Source organism: Rhamphochromis sp. 'chilingali' (genome assembly GCF_963969265.1).
Source record: "Rhamphochromis sp. 'chilingali' genome assembly, chromosome: 15".
In the NCBI taxonomy this organism is placed as follows: domain Eukaryota; kingdom Metazoa; phylum Chordata; class Actinopteri; order Cichliformes; family Cichlidae; genus Rhamphochromis; species Rhamphochromis sp. 'chilingali'.
Window position 1 is genome coordinate 13,187,381 of NC_137942.1, and position 17,835 is coordinate 13,205,215.

Genomic DNA, 17,835 nt, shown 5'->3' on the forward strand with positions numbered 1-17,835 from the left:
TGAAATTTTGCACTTAATATCACTTGTTGAGGAACTTTGTGTTAGGGTACCTGGGTCATCGACCAGGAGTTTTGAGTTTTGCATTACTATTGAGCTTTGATTTTGATTTTGTTTATCATTTCTAGTCTTTTGGTTTCTTTGTTGGAGTTCTCTGCCTCATGGTTTATGTCTCTGTGTTCCATAGTTGCTCTGTCTCCCCTGTCAGCTGTATCCCCTTGTGAAGTCCACTTGTCTGTGTTATGTTTCCTGTTTTACTTTGAAAGTCCATGTCGCATGTTAATGTATCTGGTTTTGCTTCCCTTGTCTTGTTAGCCCTGATTTGTCCCAGCTGTGTTTCCCTCCTGTCTCCCATTCCCTGATGGCTCCATCTCTGTATTAAGCCCTGTGTTTTCTTTGGTCTGTGTCGCAATCTCCATTCTCCCATGCTGTCCGTCCACCTGCCCGCTGGCCAGCCCAGTTTAGCTAGCCTTCAGTTTTTGTAATAATAATATTAATGGATTGGATTTATATAGTGCTTTTCAAGGCACCCAAAGCGCTTTACAATGCCACTATTCATTCACTCTCGCATTCACACACTGGTGGAGGCAAGCTACGGTTGTAGCCACAGCTGCCCTGGGGCAGACTGACAGAAGCGAGGCTGCCATATTGCGCCATCGGCCCCTCTGGCCAACACCAGTAGGCGGTAGGGTAAAGTGTCTTGCCCAAGGACACAGCGACCAGGACAGAGAGCCCAGGGATCGAACCGGCGAACCGGCCTGCACACAGCCTAAACATGACACTTTGAAATATAATTTAAAATAGCCAAATTTAAATATAACCAATCAGAATTTTTTTTATTTATTACTTTTTATTTAGCAAGTTTTAATTTTGATTAAACTGTTTGTTCGTAACAATGAAGGAGATAGCATCTCCGTCAGCTATCATGATGCAACTGCTGTGACAAATTTTGAGATAATTATATAATTTTTATTTTGCTGCTGAATCTTAATAGTTTATCACAGGGTGGGAATTTCAAGCTGCAAACTGTTTCTGTTTTTAAAAAACTGTTTTTATACATCACATTTTAAACAGGCCCATCTTACTTACAGATATTTAGTTGTTTAATTAGATGATTCCACTGTTGTGCAAAGTTTGACATGTGAGAGAATAACTTACTGTGAAAATGATTTTCTACAGAGCTAAAGCTGAAATTGTAAACTTTATGTTGCTTCAGAATATGCTAATCTAATTATAGTTTTTAAATACAATACAAGTTAAAAGTATAAAATATAACCAACCATGGAAAAAGAATGGCTATTAACCATTCCAAAATAATTTAAAAAAAACCTATATATACAAGACATATTATTATTGTTATTAATATTAATAACACAGGCAAGCGGAAAAAAGAAAACTCCAAAGCTCCTCCTCCTGTTAGTTGTATTAAATAGCTCTTCCACCATCGTCTCTCCACTCAGTTCTCAGCCCACTCAGACAACATGCTGGTGACTCTCTGTGCTCTCATCACTGCTCTAACATGTAAAGTCTAAAATATACTGAAGAATAGACTTCATGTTACAGTTAAATGTCAGTGTGTTTCTCTTGACTCCATGTCTTTTTGTTGTTTGCAGGTGTGAGCGGTGTGACGGTGCTCACACAGAAACCTCCTGTTTTATCAGTGAGGAAAGGAGAGACAGCCACCATGGACTGTAACCTGGGGACTGTTACTAACTATGCTGCTGCCTGGCATAAACAGATTCCAGGAGGAAGTCCTCAGTTTGTGCTGTATTTTTATCATGGCTATAGTTCTCCAACCTATGGCTCTGGATTCTCCTCTTCAAAATTCACATCCACTCATCAGTCAACAACAGATTATCGTTTGATCATCAAGAATGTGGAGGAGGGAGACTCTGCAGTCTATTACTGTCAGACATGGGACGGCTCTGCTAACAGTGGGGTATCACAGTGATTCACACTGTGACAAAAACCTCCTCACTGATACTTCTGCTTTTTGATGCTCTTTCACATGCTGAAAAAAAGACACATCCGAGAAACACACTGAAATCCCACCACCTTCAAATAATGTGTTATTTTTTTTCATATGCAGATAACATATATATCTAGTGAACTATCTTTAGACTGTGTTTTTAAACACTGGAATGTTGTTGGTGTTTTTTTTATTCATTTTAACCTTGATTATTAAAAGTATAAAAAGAAAAGCACTGAAAAATACATCTCATTTACTAACATTGGCCCAAATTATAATATGTAAAAACACATAAACCAAACTATCCAACATACGGTGTTTTATGTTTTTGCAAGTTATTTTTAAATAATAAAGATTTTATAGACTATACTCTCAGCTCTTTCATGGTTATAATTGTTTAATTGTTACATTCCAGCTGCAGTAAATGTGGCAGTAACCATATTCTATCTGTCAGACAGAACAAATCAATAGAAATATACACTGGATTCATCAAAAAAAACACATTTTTAAATGGAGAAGCAAATTCTCATTTCATATAGAGATGTGTTTATGATGTTTGTCTTAATTGTCTTAATCTGATTTTGACATGGTTACTGCTGCGAGATCGATCAACTTTAGACCAGACAACAAACGACGGAGACCCCAGAAAAGTGCAATCAAACGATGAGTTTGATTGTCACAGGAGAACAACCAACCGTCAGCATACGGAATGTGTTGCTCTGACAAGAATACACTGGGTTCTGGTTTTATAGGGTAAAATATCACACCTACGTCAATACCAGGGGCGGAGCGGGGGGGTGGCTTACGGGGCTTAAGCCCGGGTTGTTTTGTCAGAAGCCCGGGGTATTTTGGAGTGTAATTTTTTCATAGTTAGATGCCTGGCTGACAACTGTATAAAACAAAAAGTACACACAATATTCGAAGCACATAGTGCACACTGTGGGAATTTACGACTGTGCGTGAATCCCCCCCTGATATTGGTATGATCCAAGCTCAGGCACTAAGCGACTGAGCGAGGGGGCGGGGCAGCTGCTGCCCGTGAGTGCGCTGTTGGAGAGACGGAGCCAGCCATACTAAGGAGAGCTTAAGTTTGACCAGGTACCAAAGCAAATCATTCGTACCGTACAAATAATGTAAATATGACGGTGCATCACGAAAGATTGATATGAAACTGATCACTTGACCAATATTACGTTACTTGCTCTTCAAGTGAATCAACAAATGGCAAAATGAAAAGCTGAACAAATGCTATTTTTTTTAGAGAGTCTTAGCTTACGTGTGTTTATTTCATATTTTCAGTTCTTACCCTCCCCGACTAAATCGGTTTCAGTAATGCACTGAAATATAAGAATGGACATTAGAGGGTTCTTTCAAAGAAAAAACTCAGGTAAATGTTATTTTATATATTATGCTTTGTATGTTGTTCAGTATATTTCTATGCAAAATAAGAGGGATTTCAGTACACAGCAGGATATTCACATTTGTAACCAGATATTTACATACACTTTAGGGAGAAAACATAAAACATTTTTACTGTACAACATCAATTTAGAGTAAATTTTTGTTTTAGATAAATATTGAAATATATTTTGAATTAGTTAAATTTCAGAATAAAGAGAGACAGAGCTATTTTTATCACTTTCATCAAATTTAGGAGTACATGTACACTAAATTTATTGTTAATTAATAAGAAAACTCCAGACGATTCCATTCTGAGCTGAAGAAGCTTCTGATAGGTTAGTAGAGTCCATGTGAGTAAATTGGTGGCACACCTGTGGATGCATATAAGGCAAAACACAGAGCCTGTTTCTTTGACATGGAAAAATCAAGAGATATCAACCAAAACACCAGGAAAAGAACTGTGGAGCTCCATAAATGTGGCTCAAGTTTGAATACAATTTGGTGCCATTTGCAATTAAGAAATACAGATAGTTTCTCTCTTTACTCTTAAAGTTAACAAATATGTTTTTATATTTATCAATCTAAAAAAATAAACATTTAGTCTGATTTGATGTTACAATTAAAAAAGTGTTTTTATCTGAAGAGTAAATATCTGGTTTCAACTGTATATTTGATGATTGTCAGCACAAAGAGGGAGAGAGGAGAACGAGGACAGAACAGATGAACAAGAGCAGGTGAGACACACATGTTAGTCAAATGGTTGTTTACCAAAAGCATCACCGTATCATAGGTCCTCATGTATCTCGTACCTAGTGTTTCTTTTTAGGTTTGTTATTTTTCAAATTCTGTATTTATTAAGTTCTGCAGGCTTGTTTGCACAACAAGGCTAAATAATTATATAAACTTTTCTCAATCTAAATAGTGGACTTTGGTAGAATTAAAAAAATAAGTGTAGTGCAGGTCTATGATGATTTTTAGTGCTATCATCTAGTTCTGATTCTGGTTCTGTCTTGGTTAAGTCTTCAGTAGTCCTGATTTTGAACTGTTGTAGTCCTGTTTTAATTCTGGATCAGTTCTGGGTCTGGTTGAATTGGGGTTTAGTCCTCGTGTCTTGATACAGCCCTGACCTTGTTCTGCCTTGCTGCTTAATTAAAAAACTAGTTTAAGGTGTCCTGCACATGTGATATATATTTTTCCCTATATGAAGTCATTCTTTTTTGAACAGAGCCTATTAATCTTTCAGTCATTTCTACACCCCCCCCCCCCCCCCCCCCCAAAAAAAAAAAAAAAAAAAATCCCACATGCATACTACTCTTTGGGCTAAGCCCCGGGTGTTTCAAATGTCTGGCTCCGCCTCTGGTCAATACAGTTCAAAAATGCCTGGTGACAGACGGGCAAAAGTTCAACTCGTGCAAACAAGGGTACATCACGTACATATAACCTTACACCGACATATAACTTCTCCTTTCTACATTACTTTCCTTTTAAGGTAATAACTTCAGGTCTTAGCATCTCTGAGAGCTAATAATGGACCCTTGTCATTAATCACTAAGTAAAGTACTTTTGCAGCCAGTCTCAAACTGAAGTAGAAGCCAGTTAGGCCTTCCCTCAGACCTGCTACTTGATTAATATGTGTATTGTAAGCGTGCATGCAATTAACCTGCTATGTTCTCATCTCCCCTCAGCATGTATCATCTGGACACTCTCACCAGTGAAGCTTAAAACCTTCTAGAATGGAACATCAACTCTAACCAAGCACATTTATGCATTGTGTATAAAATGAACTCAACCTGTAAAAATAGAAAGGTCAATGTGATGACAGACATATTCAATGCAATATAAACCCTGTAGGAAATATTACTGATAAATTATACTGTGAAACATGTTATTAATACATTCTTCATAAGGCAAACCACATGGTATCAACAAAAGAATCTCTGAATCCCAACATTACATATATAAATGTTGATGTTTTTGCTTTTGAAACTGTAATAACAATTCTTTTTAACCTTTCTAGTTTGTTTCCCCTCATTTCTCTCATTAACAAGAAACTTGTGTTGCTGAAGTGTGCCAAGAACAAAGGTGCTGCTAAGAAAGATATCCATCTCTATCTGGGTGTTTATAATAGTTCAGACAGATTTAGTACCATATAATAAACCTTCATGTTAGACGTTTATAAGCCAGAAAGTAAATCTAGAAAATTGAAGACAAGAACACTAGAGATTTCATTCTGTTACCTTTTTTCAATAACATTATTTATGTAAGTCAGGTCTTTAAAATATGACCATGAACTAGTAACACTGAAGGTGTGATTTACTACACTAAGTGTAAATACAGTTGAGATTGAAATAACTCCATACATATAGATACAGAGAGACTTCACTAAAACATAATTAGGTCATGCATTATTATAATTACACATTAGTAAGCATTAGTAAGGTACTGGTAAAAATATTAGTCCTTTACCAGTCAAAAGTTTTAGAACACCCCAATTTTTCCAGGTATTTATTGCAATTTAAGTCACTCAACTCCAATGAATTGCTTGAAATGGTAGTGGTGAACTGCCAGAGGTTAAAAAAAAAAGGTAAGGTTACATCTTATGCCATCAGCTTGCCCTAGGTCACGGTTTCCTTCCACATATAGCTTTGCAAAAATTGCATAAAAAGCGCTTGCAGGAACAAAAACATAATATTCCAGAAACACGCTTTGCCGATCCGATCAGCTGTTCGTAACACTTCCTACATTGAAATACGAACTATCGCATGTCCGCCATTACCTGCCAGAAACTGGAAGTGACATCATTTTTGCGGAAAATGTAGTTTTTTACTTGTAGGCCTTATAAGCATATACTGGTGTTTTTAAAAGTCATGTTTGACTTTGCCTCCTTTGTCACCGATTCTGTTCATAATTTTTATGGACAGGATTTCTAGGCGCAGCCAAGTGGCGGAGGGCTTTCACTTCGGTGGCCTTAGAATCTCATCTCTGCTTTTCGTGGATGATGTGGTTCTGTTGGCTTCATCGGGTGAAGGCCTCCAGCTCGCACTGGAACAGTTCGCAGCCGAGTGTGAACCAGCGAGAATGAGGATCAGCACCTCCAAATCTGAGGCCATGGTTCTCAGCTGGAAAAGAATGGAGTGTCCACTCCGGGTCGGGGATGAGTTCCTGCCCCAAGTGGAGGAGTTCAAGTATCTCGGGGTCTTGTTCGCGAGTGATGGGAGAAGGGAGCCGGAGATCGACAGACGGATTGGTGCTGCAGCCACAGTGATGCGGTCACTGCACCGGTCCGTTGTGGTGAAGAGGGAGCTGAGTGTAAAAGCGAAGCTCTCAATTTACCGGTCGATCTACGTCCCTACCCTCACCTATGGCCACGAGCTGTGGGTAGTGACCGAAAGAACGAGATCGCGGATACAAGCGGCAGAAATGAGCTTCCTCCGAAGGGTGCCTGGCCTCACCCTTAGAAATAGGGTGAGAATTTCAGCCATCCGGGAGGGGCTCAGAGTAGAGCCGCTGTTCCTCCACATCGAAAGGAGCCAGCTGAGGTGGTTCGGGCATCTGACAAGGATGCCTCCTGGGTGCCTCCTGGGGTTGGTGTTCCGGGCATGTCCCACCGGGAGGAGGCTGGAGAGATTATTTCTCTCGGCTGGCCAGGGAACGCCTTGGTGTTCCCCCGGATAAGCTGGAGGAGGTGGCTGGGGAGAGGGAGGTTTGGGCTTCTCTGCTGCCCCCACGACCCGACCCCGGATAAAGCGGAAGAAGAGGGATGGATGGATGTTTAACTTCATGCTTTTCTGAATAGTTTCTGGGATGCTTAGAACTCAAATTGCACTGCTGGAAATAGGTTATTTTGATGCATATGCTGTTTTCTTTGCAAATTTGCATTATAGAATTGTTTTTCGTTTTTTCTGCAGTATATAAAAATTGGTGTATCTCAAAAATAAAACTATGGGCTATAACAGTTGTGTTGATGTATAGCAACTTGAAATGCTCCCAAAAATGGCACTACAGCATGTAAAAATATAAAGTAAGCTCTGGCAGACTTGGTTCTATGGTAGGTCTTAAAGGGTTAAGGAATTTTTAATCATTAAAAAGTATATTGGAAAACATTATATCATTGTTGTGAAATATAAGCAGACTGATGAGGCGCATGATATGTTGACAGTGAAAGTTGGCCTAAACAGGATGTTTCAGTTCCTCTCCCCTCATCAGTGACAGTCAGGAGGTTTTTGTACAGCCATGTATACAAACTGAATCACTGTGGTATTCGGACAAGGCACCAAGCTGATTGTGACAAGTAAGTGCTGTTTAAATTGATCCTGAAACATTAGAAGATTTCCGATAGTTTACTGAAAAGTTCTTAATTTAATATTTTTTATTGTTCATAATCCTTTTTTTATATATTTATAGTATCTGATGCAGAGCCAACTCGTATTTTATACGTTAGAAATGATTATGAGTTGTATTAAAATCAAGAAATGTTTTCAATCAATTTAAAAAAAATGTTGTTTACTGAAAAAGTGAAAGATTTTGTCATTCAATCTTGTTATTTTCAAAGCATTTTAATTTTTAAAGAATGCATAAGTCTATGTTGTCTTTTCTCATTAAGAGTTTTACCTAATTTAAACATTAATGTAAAGTACAAAATTTTAAAATATCTAGGTTTAAACCTGTCACCTTTGAAATTGAAGGGAATGACTTGCATTGTATAGCATATGATTGTTGACATATCCTCCAGAATTAAATTAAATTCTCTTTAATGTAAAATTAGGGCTTAATTTAGTTTTGTTTTATTTTTTGACAGTTTTTAAAACCAGTTGGAAATGTGTGATTACCTGTTTATTTATTTGGTTTTTTTACAGAAAAACTGTTTGTATTGTTTGATTTTTATGGGATTTATCTTTATTCTGTATTAAATCTTGTTGATTTCACCACTTCTACTTTTATTACTTCAGTTCTATTTTTCCTTAACATCTTTCATCTTTCATATATTTTCAGGCTCCAGCCTCTCTCCTCCTGTCCTGACAGTCTTCCCTCCGTCCAGTGCTGAGCTCCAGTCCGACACAGCTTCTCTGGTCTGTCTGTCCAGTCAGTCTGTGCCTTTTGTAGATGTGAGCTGGTTGGCTGCTGGGAGTCCAGTGAGCAGTGGGATCTCTACCAGCACTGCTGTTCAGAGACCAGACCAGACTTACCAAATCAGCAGCTCTCTGACCATCCAGACATCAGACTGGAACATGGATAAGATTTATACATGTAAAGTGTCTTTGGGCTCACAGACTTCAGAGAAAACCATCAAGAAGTCAGAATGTTCCACTGAATAGTCGAGGATCAGAATTTTAATGCATTTAAATTCAGCTTTTTCACTGTTTGTGCTGTTTGCTTATTGCAAAGCTGATATTTTAGAAATCAGAATAAAGCAAAAGGTTCACATCATTTGTTCATTTGCATTTTCATAAACAGATATTTGCAGTTGTTATGCATTAAATCAATAAAAGCATCGGTTTAAAAATCACTGTTTCCTTGTTCTAAAATAAAAAAAAAAAATTTCACCGTTTCACTGAGGGGTACACACAGGAAAACGATCCATTTATAAGCACATCATTTTTTTAATGTTTTTCGTTATAAATAAAACATAAAGACATTCTGAAATGCATGCTGTGAGGCATTTGTACACTAGAGAGCATCACTTCATAATTTTACCTGAGTACAGAGAGAAAAAGTGTCACTGGTTTGAAATGTTGGTTCGAGAATTACAGATAAATCTTCACACTCAGTTAGTGATGCGTCAACTCTCAACTCCTCCCTCTCTTCCTGCCTTGTATGCACCTGCAGGTCTCAGAATTTTATTTATAACTACACATGCAAATTAAGATGTACCAGCTCTCTGTCAAATAAAATGGAAGCTGCTTACTGGAAATGTTTTATTACTAAAATTTGGTTATTCAGAAACAGTCAGCTGAATACTCTTTCATTGGTACAAACTTACCTTTATGTATTGATTAAAAAGACTAAAGAAAGTCCATTGCTGTGCTTTTTCTTATCACTTTTTCTTCCTGACCTTTGTGCTGCTGTAACAAGTCAATCTCCCCAGTGTAGTAATAATAAAGCCCATGTCTATTTATATCTGTCTGATTTAACTTATATAACCTGACCCACTGCCATATGCAGGTTTGCTTTGGAAGTTTTTTGACTTTTGACATTTTTGTCATTATTATATGTATTTTTTCAGGACTTTTATGGTTTCTTTTTACTGTTGCATCTTATTGCTTTTCTCTATGTGGGCAATTCAAACACAAAGCTGTTTATTATTTCCTTTTCTTTTAAAAGTCATCATCAACTGTCTTTTAGACGGCACATTAATCCCTTTGGGGGTTTTGTGAGTAAGGACATCCAGCATCAAAGTCTGCCAAGTCTAACGAGCAGAGCTCATTGCTAGGCCACACCTTGTGATTTCAGTAGCAGCCAAAAGCACTGCTGATTTAAAAACAACAAATGCATTCTTTATTTTCTGACATTTGATTTGCTGCATGTCACCAAATGGTTTGGCAATTAAAAAAGAAAAGTAAGAAAAGTGCCCCAAAAGTTCTCATTAACTTTAATATCCAAGAATAATCTACATAAAGCTGAAGCTGAATTTCTGCACTTGTGACATCTCTTGTTAATGAACTTCAGAATGCTTGTCAGGGTCCCCAAGCAGTTATGAATTATATTGTGTTATGTATATGTATTTGTTATTCTATGCTTTTGTTCGGTGTTCCACTTATTGTATGTGTCAAGCACCTGCAGGCCTGATGGGTGTGGTCCTGCTAGAGGATTGGCCACACCTGAAGCCCCACACACACCTGCTGCTGATCAGGCTCGTCGGGGGAGCTATTTAAGAGACTGATGGAGCGCTCACTGATGCTGGACCATTGCATGAGACTCCACGTTAGTCATACAGTTTCGGTTTAGTCCTTGAGTGCATGCCTGCTATAGTATTGTGTCCTGCCTCTATTGTTTTCCCCAGAAGAGGTGTGGAGCACCAGACAGCAGCCAGCACGGGGAGTGCTGAGACACGGGAGCGGAGAGCACTAAGACACGGACTTTTCACGGAGGACGCGACACGGGAGTCAGGGGAGAGCACGGGGATTTATTGTTGTTTTTTCCATACACTGTAAATAAACGCACTGTTGCACACAGAGCTCCGCGCCTGGGTCCTCCTTCCCACATCCCCCACGGTCTGCCACACTGTCCGTGACAATGCTTTTTTTTATCTGAAATTTTCTCCTTTGTTTTCTTTTTTTTAACTTTCATTTTCTTTAAACATCATGAGGGAGGACATGGCAAAGAAGTAAGACAAATAGAGGAAATAAATACACAAGCCTATGTATGTGTCGCCCACTTAAAATGCCAATCATCCTCAGCTGTTTTAATCGACTTTGTGTTATAACCTTTTTGTTTCTGAAGGCCTTGGTATAATTTACAGATAATTTTTCCATTAATCAGTTTGCTTCAATCAAACTGTAAGCATTTTGTCTCATTTTGTTTTCATAGTTTTTAATCATGTTTACCTATAGTTCAAACAGAAGCACCAGAACAAACACACATTATTCACACATTAAACCTCACATCATCACCTTTTAATTCAATTCAGTTTTCATAAAGACTAGAACTTTAAATATAGCACAAGCAGAAAACAATCGAGAGAACTAAAACCATGACTGACACTAAATTAAGGAATATTAACAAAACTCAAAAACACATGAGCACTGTGTTAAAGACCCAGTGCCATGACACTTTTAAAACGAAGAAACCTCCAACAGAACCAGGGTCAGTGAGGGGTGGCCATCTGCTACGACCAGTTGGGGTGAGAGGAGGCAGACAGCAAAAAAGATCAAATTCAATGTGGCGTATAAACACAGAGAGTAAAAAAAAGGGGGAATGAAGAAAGACATCATAAGAAGCCCTCAGCAACTTAGGTCTATTGAAGCATAACTATTGGAGAATTCAGGGTCACCTGGTCCAGCCCTGATCTTATGCTTTATTGCTTTATCAAAAACAGTTAGCGTGGGTGTCTGTGAATCCAATTTGGAAGCTGGTTCAATAGAAGAGGGGTGGGAAAGCTGAAGGCTCTGCCTCACATTCTACTTTTAAATACCCTAGGAACCACAAGTAAGCCTGTAAGCTGTGAGGTCTTTAAAAAAACAGGACTTGAATTGTTTGGACCTTGTATGCAAGTAGAAGTATTTTAAATTTGATTGTGGATTAAACAGGTAAAGCAATATATGAGAAATATGCTCTCTCTCGCTAGCCCTTATCAATACTAATAAATCCATTTTGGATCAGCTGAGGGATTTTCAGGGAGCTTTCAGGGCTGCCTGATAATAATGAATTACAGTAGTCCTTCATAGAAGTAATAAATGCATGAACTGGTTTTTCAGCATCATTCAGACTGCTTCTAATTGTGGAGAAATTGTGTTAATGCAAGAAGGCAGTCCTAAATATTTGTTAGACATACACAACAATGTCTCCTATAGGAAGTAGATCAGGTCAGCTACTAATCAGAAGATTGGTGGTTTGATCCCTGTCTGCTCCAGTCTTAATGCCAAATATCCTTGGGCAAGATACTACTGCCTGCTTTATTTTTGTGTATTAGCCTGGCTTAAAGTCAACAAAAAATATTTTCATAGTATGAGGCCTGTCAAGCAGTGTTTTTATATGAAAATAAATTTACATTTGAGAATGTTTTCAGTCGGAGACAGTCCCCTCTTACTTGACACTTAGAATCTCACCACTTGATTTGCATAAAACTCTAAATACAGACAAGAAGCCTGCAGGTGCATCCTGGAAATAGAGAGAAGGAGGTGTAAAATAGATGATGCCTCACTGACAGTCAAAGAAAATTCAGTTTCATTTAATATTCATCTTTTTTCAAACCTCTTTACTATTGCAGGTAAGTTAAACTAGAACAAAAAATATGACAAAAAGAGGAAATGCAGGATGCACATCAATCATTTTGTTACAATATTTTTTTATTATTATTTTGCTGAATAAACATATAGCAAAGGCCAGTAGAGCACATAAATCAAACAGTCACAACAGTAACTGCTCGTATTTTATAACATGAAAATGAGCACTAAACAAATGCCAGGAGCATTAAAGAGCCAGATAGATGTTAAATGCTGATTCTGACCCTTCTACTACTCAGTGGGACATTCTGACTTCTTGATGGTTTTCTCTGAAGTCTGTGAGCCCAAAGACACTTTACATGTATAAATCTTATCCATGTTCCAGTCTGATGTCTGGATGGTCAGAGAGCTGCTGATCTGGTAAGTCTGGTCTGGTCTCTGAACAGCAGTGCTGGTAGAGATCCCACTGCTCACTGGACTCCCAGCAGCCAACCAGCTCACATCTACAAAAGGCACAGACTGACTGGACAGACAGACCAGAGAAGCTGTGTTGGACTGGAGCTCAGCACTGGACGGAGGGAAGACTGTCAGGACAGGAGGAGAGAGGCTGGAGCCTGAAAATACATGAAAGATGTTCAGAAACATTGAAATAAAACAATTAAATACTAGAAAAGTTTTTAAGAAAAGAACTGTGTAAGAGACAGCAGTGGATGAATATAATCTATCTGTTATTATAAATGATAACTTATTGTAGCCATGAAAAATATCGCATCTGCTAAATTAGAACCAGTCCTTTATAGCAGCTGAGATTTCATGTACAAACACACAAACAAGAGAACCATTTCAGGTTATGTCCTACAACATCATCATGAAGCAATTTACTATAAAATATAACTAATATCTTCCAGTAAAACTATAAACAAGTAGTATCTAAAGCAGTAGAAATGTTACATTTCAAACACATAAACATTTACATCAGTCAGTATTTTTTAGTCTGAAACTCTTTAGTGTGAAATGAAACAATACCATCTATGATAAACGTTAAACAGAATACAGTTAGCTCTAAAACTGAACCAGATTAAGGTCAGAATGTTAACTTTATTTTAGTGTTTTGCCTTTTTGAGATTTGACTTTTAGATTAATTACTACTAATCAAGACTGAATTATTCTCAAATTTTGTCTTTAAACAATGTCTCATCAAAGTTCAATAATACTATTGCTTCATAGGAATGACAGAGATAAATATCTGCCTCTAATCACGAAGTTAAAGAATTACATTCAACAGCATTCAAGCATTTCAAGCCTCATCTAAGAGGCTTTTTCAGTTCTGAAGAAACGAATTGAAGAAGAATCTTGTATTTGAAGGCTCATTTAGAATATTAATAATTAATGATTAAAAATCTGAAACATAAGATATCAAAACATAAACACTGAATAATATTAAGAAAATCTCTCCCACTTTATAATCAGTTTCAAAGTACTTACTTGTCACAATCAGCTTGGTGCCTTGTCCGAATACCACAGTGATTCAGTTTGTATACATGGCTGTACAAAAACCTCCTGACTGTCACTGATGAGGGGAGAGGAACTGAAACATCCTGTTGAGGCCAACTTTCACTGTCATCATTATTTTCCCCTCATCAGTCTGCTTATATTTCATAACACATTGAATGACTGAGCTGTTACTTTACTGTCACATTCAAGTTTGTTTTTCTTTTTCCTTTTTATAAGTCCAAATCAGATTGAGATGTGCGCAACGCTGTTTTTGTCATATCTTTAGCCACATCTGCATCACACAGTACATTTGTAACTTGTTATTCATAAGACTACGCTGAAGCAGTGGATAAGATTTATTATCTCACACTTTAACTTTCTGATTTCATTCAGATATAAAATCAATCATGGTTAGATTTTAAAGCTGAAAGTATCATGCTACTGGGTCTGGAAGCCAGCGTGTTGTGTTTTTGATTAGTTTGATTAGTTATACAATTACATAATTTCCCTAGGGATTAATAAAGTATGCTGATTCTGATTAGTTATGTTTTGATTTGTTGGTTTTCATGGTTTTATTCCCATTATTGTTTTCTGCTTATGTTACATTCTTAGTTATAGTCCTTGGGTTTCTGTTACCTTCCCTTCCCCGTGTTCCACCTTTCATGTTTAGTTACTCTTCTCTCTGTGCTCCATGTTCACTTTTCCCTGTCAGCCATGTCTCCTTATCTGTCTGTAAGTCTCCGTGCCTTATTTGTATTTCCTGTTTTACTTTGGCGGTCTTATGTCCTGCGTTCAGTGTTTTCAGTCTTGCTTCCTCCCCGTCTTGTTATGTCAGATTAGTCCACCTGTGTTTCCCTCCTGTTTCCCATTCCCTTGTTACCCCCTGTTATATTTAAACCCTGTGTTGTTGTTGTTGTTTTTTATTGCAGTTGTTGTATCATTACCCTATGTGCTCCCTGTACATTCATTGGTTTCTTGTGATTCATTAATTTGGATCCTTCATTCTGCCTGCCACACAGCCACACATGACAGAAAGGTTCTCAGTGTGTGCCAGTCAAGTAATTTCAGCCATCCTTTATTATTTTGGAATTCTAAGGTAAAAAGAAGATTTGTCAAAACCGTGTAGTGACATCTCATAACTGACTAAATATCACACAAAAAAACCAAAAGAAACCAAAGAAAAACAAGAATGAATGGTTGTTTGCAAATATGATAACTTAGAAACTGTTGACAGTGAGTATAAAAAGCAAGAGAAATATATAAGTGTTTCCACCTTCAAATTTGAGCATTATAATGTCAGTCACATTATATTACTAGTTTATTCAGATGAGTCTTCAAAACAATAACTATAACTCATATCATCAGTGTTTCTGGTTCATAATCATTTTTCCATGTCTGACATAAAAAATGTTCATATAAAATATATTAGTTAATCATATGGTGGAACATCATTAGTGCAGTCTGATGTTTGTCAATAAAAATAACATTTATTTAATAATACTTTCTTTAGGTGGTGAGTATACACTGTCTTAGTCATCAGTATGTGTAAAAATCTCAAAAAGGAGAAGTAACAGTGAGGAGGTTTTTGTCACAGTATAAATCACTGTGATACGAACTCATCAACAGAGTTGTCATGTGTCTTACAGTGATAGACTGCAGAGTCTCCCTCCTCCACATTGCTGATGATCAAATGATAATCTGTTATTGACTGATGAGTGGATGTAAATTTTGGAGCAGAGAACCCAGAGCCATAGGTTGGAGAACCCCAGCTATGATAAAACCTCAGCACAAGCTGAGGAACCTCTCCTGGAATCTGTTTATACCACCGAGCATTACTGCCAGTAACAGTCCCCAGGTTACAGTCCATGGTGGCTGTCTCTCCTGTCCTCACTGATAGAACAGGAGGTCCGATTGGACGCATAAGTCCTCTTTACATGTTAATGCAGTGATCAGAGTACAGAGAGTCAGCAGCATGTTGTCGATGTGAGCTGAGAATTGACAATAAAATGTGAAGAAAAATGTGCTGGTTAAGCCATTTAATATAACCAGGAGAAGGAGGAGCAGGGAATCTCTCTCTCTCTCTCTCTCTCTCTCTCTCTCTCTCGCTCTCTCTCTCTCTCTCTCTCTCTCTCGCTCTCTCTCTTTCTCTCTCTCTATCTCTTTCTTTCTGGATTGTTTCCTTTATTAAATTCTAATAAATTATCTATCATTTCTGATTTAACTACATATCTTTTTACCACTGCCACTAGATTGAGCCTTCACATTTATCATTCAATGAAATCAAGTAGAGATTTCAGCTTTTGCTTAGTGTGGACCATTCTTTTGTAAAGTTTATATATCTGAAATAAAAGGAAGCTGGTAAAACTCATATAAAAAAGTAATACTGCTATTACTGTGACTATGACTAATGGTAACATTGAAACAGGAGTTTCAGGTGCACTGGAAGACTTTAAACATTGGGGGCTCAGTACAGCGCTGAAATCTTTTGGAGTTTCTCTTAATAACAGCACCTTTTTAATTAAAAGGTAATTTATCATATTTTATTGTCAAATTAATATAATTATAGATATATAAAATATCAACCAATATGTACTGCCTAGAGCTTGATGTCACAGAATGATACTGAAATAAACAAACAGTGAAATTTGATTTCTTCTTGTTTGTTACTATTTGTCATTTTAAGCAACAGGAGTAAAACCTTCAGAAAAACAAGTGAAAATGTTGATGAAGTATTCATATGTGAGACAGTATGCTGACAGTACTTAATTCAATTCTTAAATTTTCTGATTCATCAAAACTAATATAAGAGCAATATATGACTGACTTTTTTGTGTGTATTAGTGAATCATATCGTGAAACAACATTATTGTTTTCTGATGTTTGTTAATAAAAACTGATTTCTGTGGGTGGTGAGTGTACACTGAGCTTTCACTTATGTCTTTGTTATCAGTATGTGTAAATCTCAAAAAGCAGAAGTAACAGTGAGGAGGTTTTTGTCACACTGTAAATCACTGTGATACATGCTCATTAACAGAGCTGTCCCATGTATGGCAGTAATAGACTGCAGAGTCTCCCTCCTCCACATTGCTGATGATCAAACGATAATCTTTTGTTGACTGATGAGTGGATGTGAATTTTGGAGCAGAGAACCCAGAGCCATATTCTGGAGAACTCCAGCTATGATACATCCTCAGCACATACTGAGGAACTTCTCCTGGAATCTGTTTATACCAACGAGCATCATTAGTAACAGTCCCCAGGTTACAGTCCATGGTGGCTGTCTCTCCTTTCCTCACTGATAGAATAGGAGGTTTCTGTGTCAGCACCGTCACACCACTCACACCTGCAAACAACAAGAAGACATGAAGTCAAGAGAAACACTTTGAAATTAGTATATATGTGTGCAATATAAGTCAAAGTGTTTACATGTTAGAGCAGCGATGAGAGCACAGAGAGTCACCAGCATGTTCTCACTGTTTGATGAAAGATAGAATTGCAGCTGTGAAACGGACTGTACTGCTTTTGTTGGATGAAGAGGGGAGGTGCTGCAGGAGCAATTTTATAAAACAACTAACAAGAGGAGGAGCTTCAAAAATGTATATGCAACATTTTTTTGTCTTTACTATATTTATGTCTATTTGTGTTGGTCTCCCGCCTATCAACCCATTACAACATTATTCTTTTTTCTTTCTTTCTTTTTTAATGACCTTTTTGTTTCCTTTTGTTCATACTCACTCTGAATATATCTATCTGCATGCATCTCTCTGCTTTAGATTAGACATGAAACTTTCATTTTTGCTAAAGCATATAGTTAGGACTGGATCAGGTGACCCTGAATCCTCCCTTTTTTTATAGTGCAATATATCAAGGCAGCTGGGGGATTCCTATGATTCACTGAGGGTTTCTTCTTCAGTCACCTTTCTCCCTCACTATGTGTCTGTACATATATACATGGTGCCAATATGTTTCCAAACAACAAGAAGACACGGAGTCAAGAGAAACACACTGACTGATAATTCTTGCTGTATAATTTGGTGTATAAGACTCTTTACATGTTAGAGCAGTGATCAGAGTACAGAGAGTCACCAGCAT

General features: G+C 37.5%; 2 protein-coding genes across 2 annotated transcripts; one reads left to right on the forward strand and one right to left on the reverse strand.

Moving 5' to 3' along the window:
- Positions 1-1,478: 1,478 nt before the first annotated feature.
- On the forward strand, positions 1,479-8,682 carry LOC308411779 (immunoglobulin lambda-1 light chain-like; the record flags this gene model as incomplete). The annotated part of the gene is made up of 4 exons (XM_080905809.1): positions 1,479-1,518; positions 1,611-1,936; positions 7,625-7,658; positions 8,360-8,682. 4 exons carry the CDS (start codon positions 1,479-1,481, stop codon positions 8,680-8,682), a joined length of 723 nt encoding a protein of 240 aa, XP_080761935.1.
- A 3,858-nt stretch (positions 8,683-12,540) lies between these two features.
- Positions 12,541-17,835, reverse strand: LOC308410967 (immunoglobulin lambda-1 light chain-like; the record flags this gene model as incomplete). Its single annotated transcript, XM_080904633.1, has 4 exons — positions 12,541-12,863; positions 13,735-13,768; positions 16,764-17,086; positions 17,796-17,835. 4 exons carry the CDS (start codon positions 17,833-17,835, stop codon positions 12,541-12,543), a joined length of 720 nt encoding a protein of 239 aa, XP_080760759.1.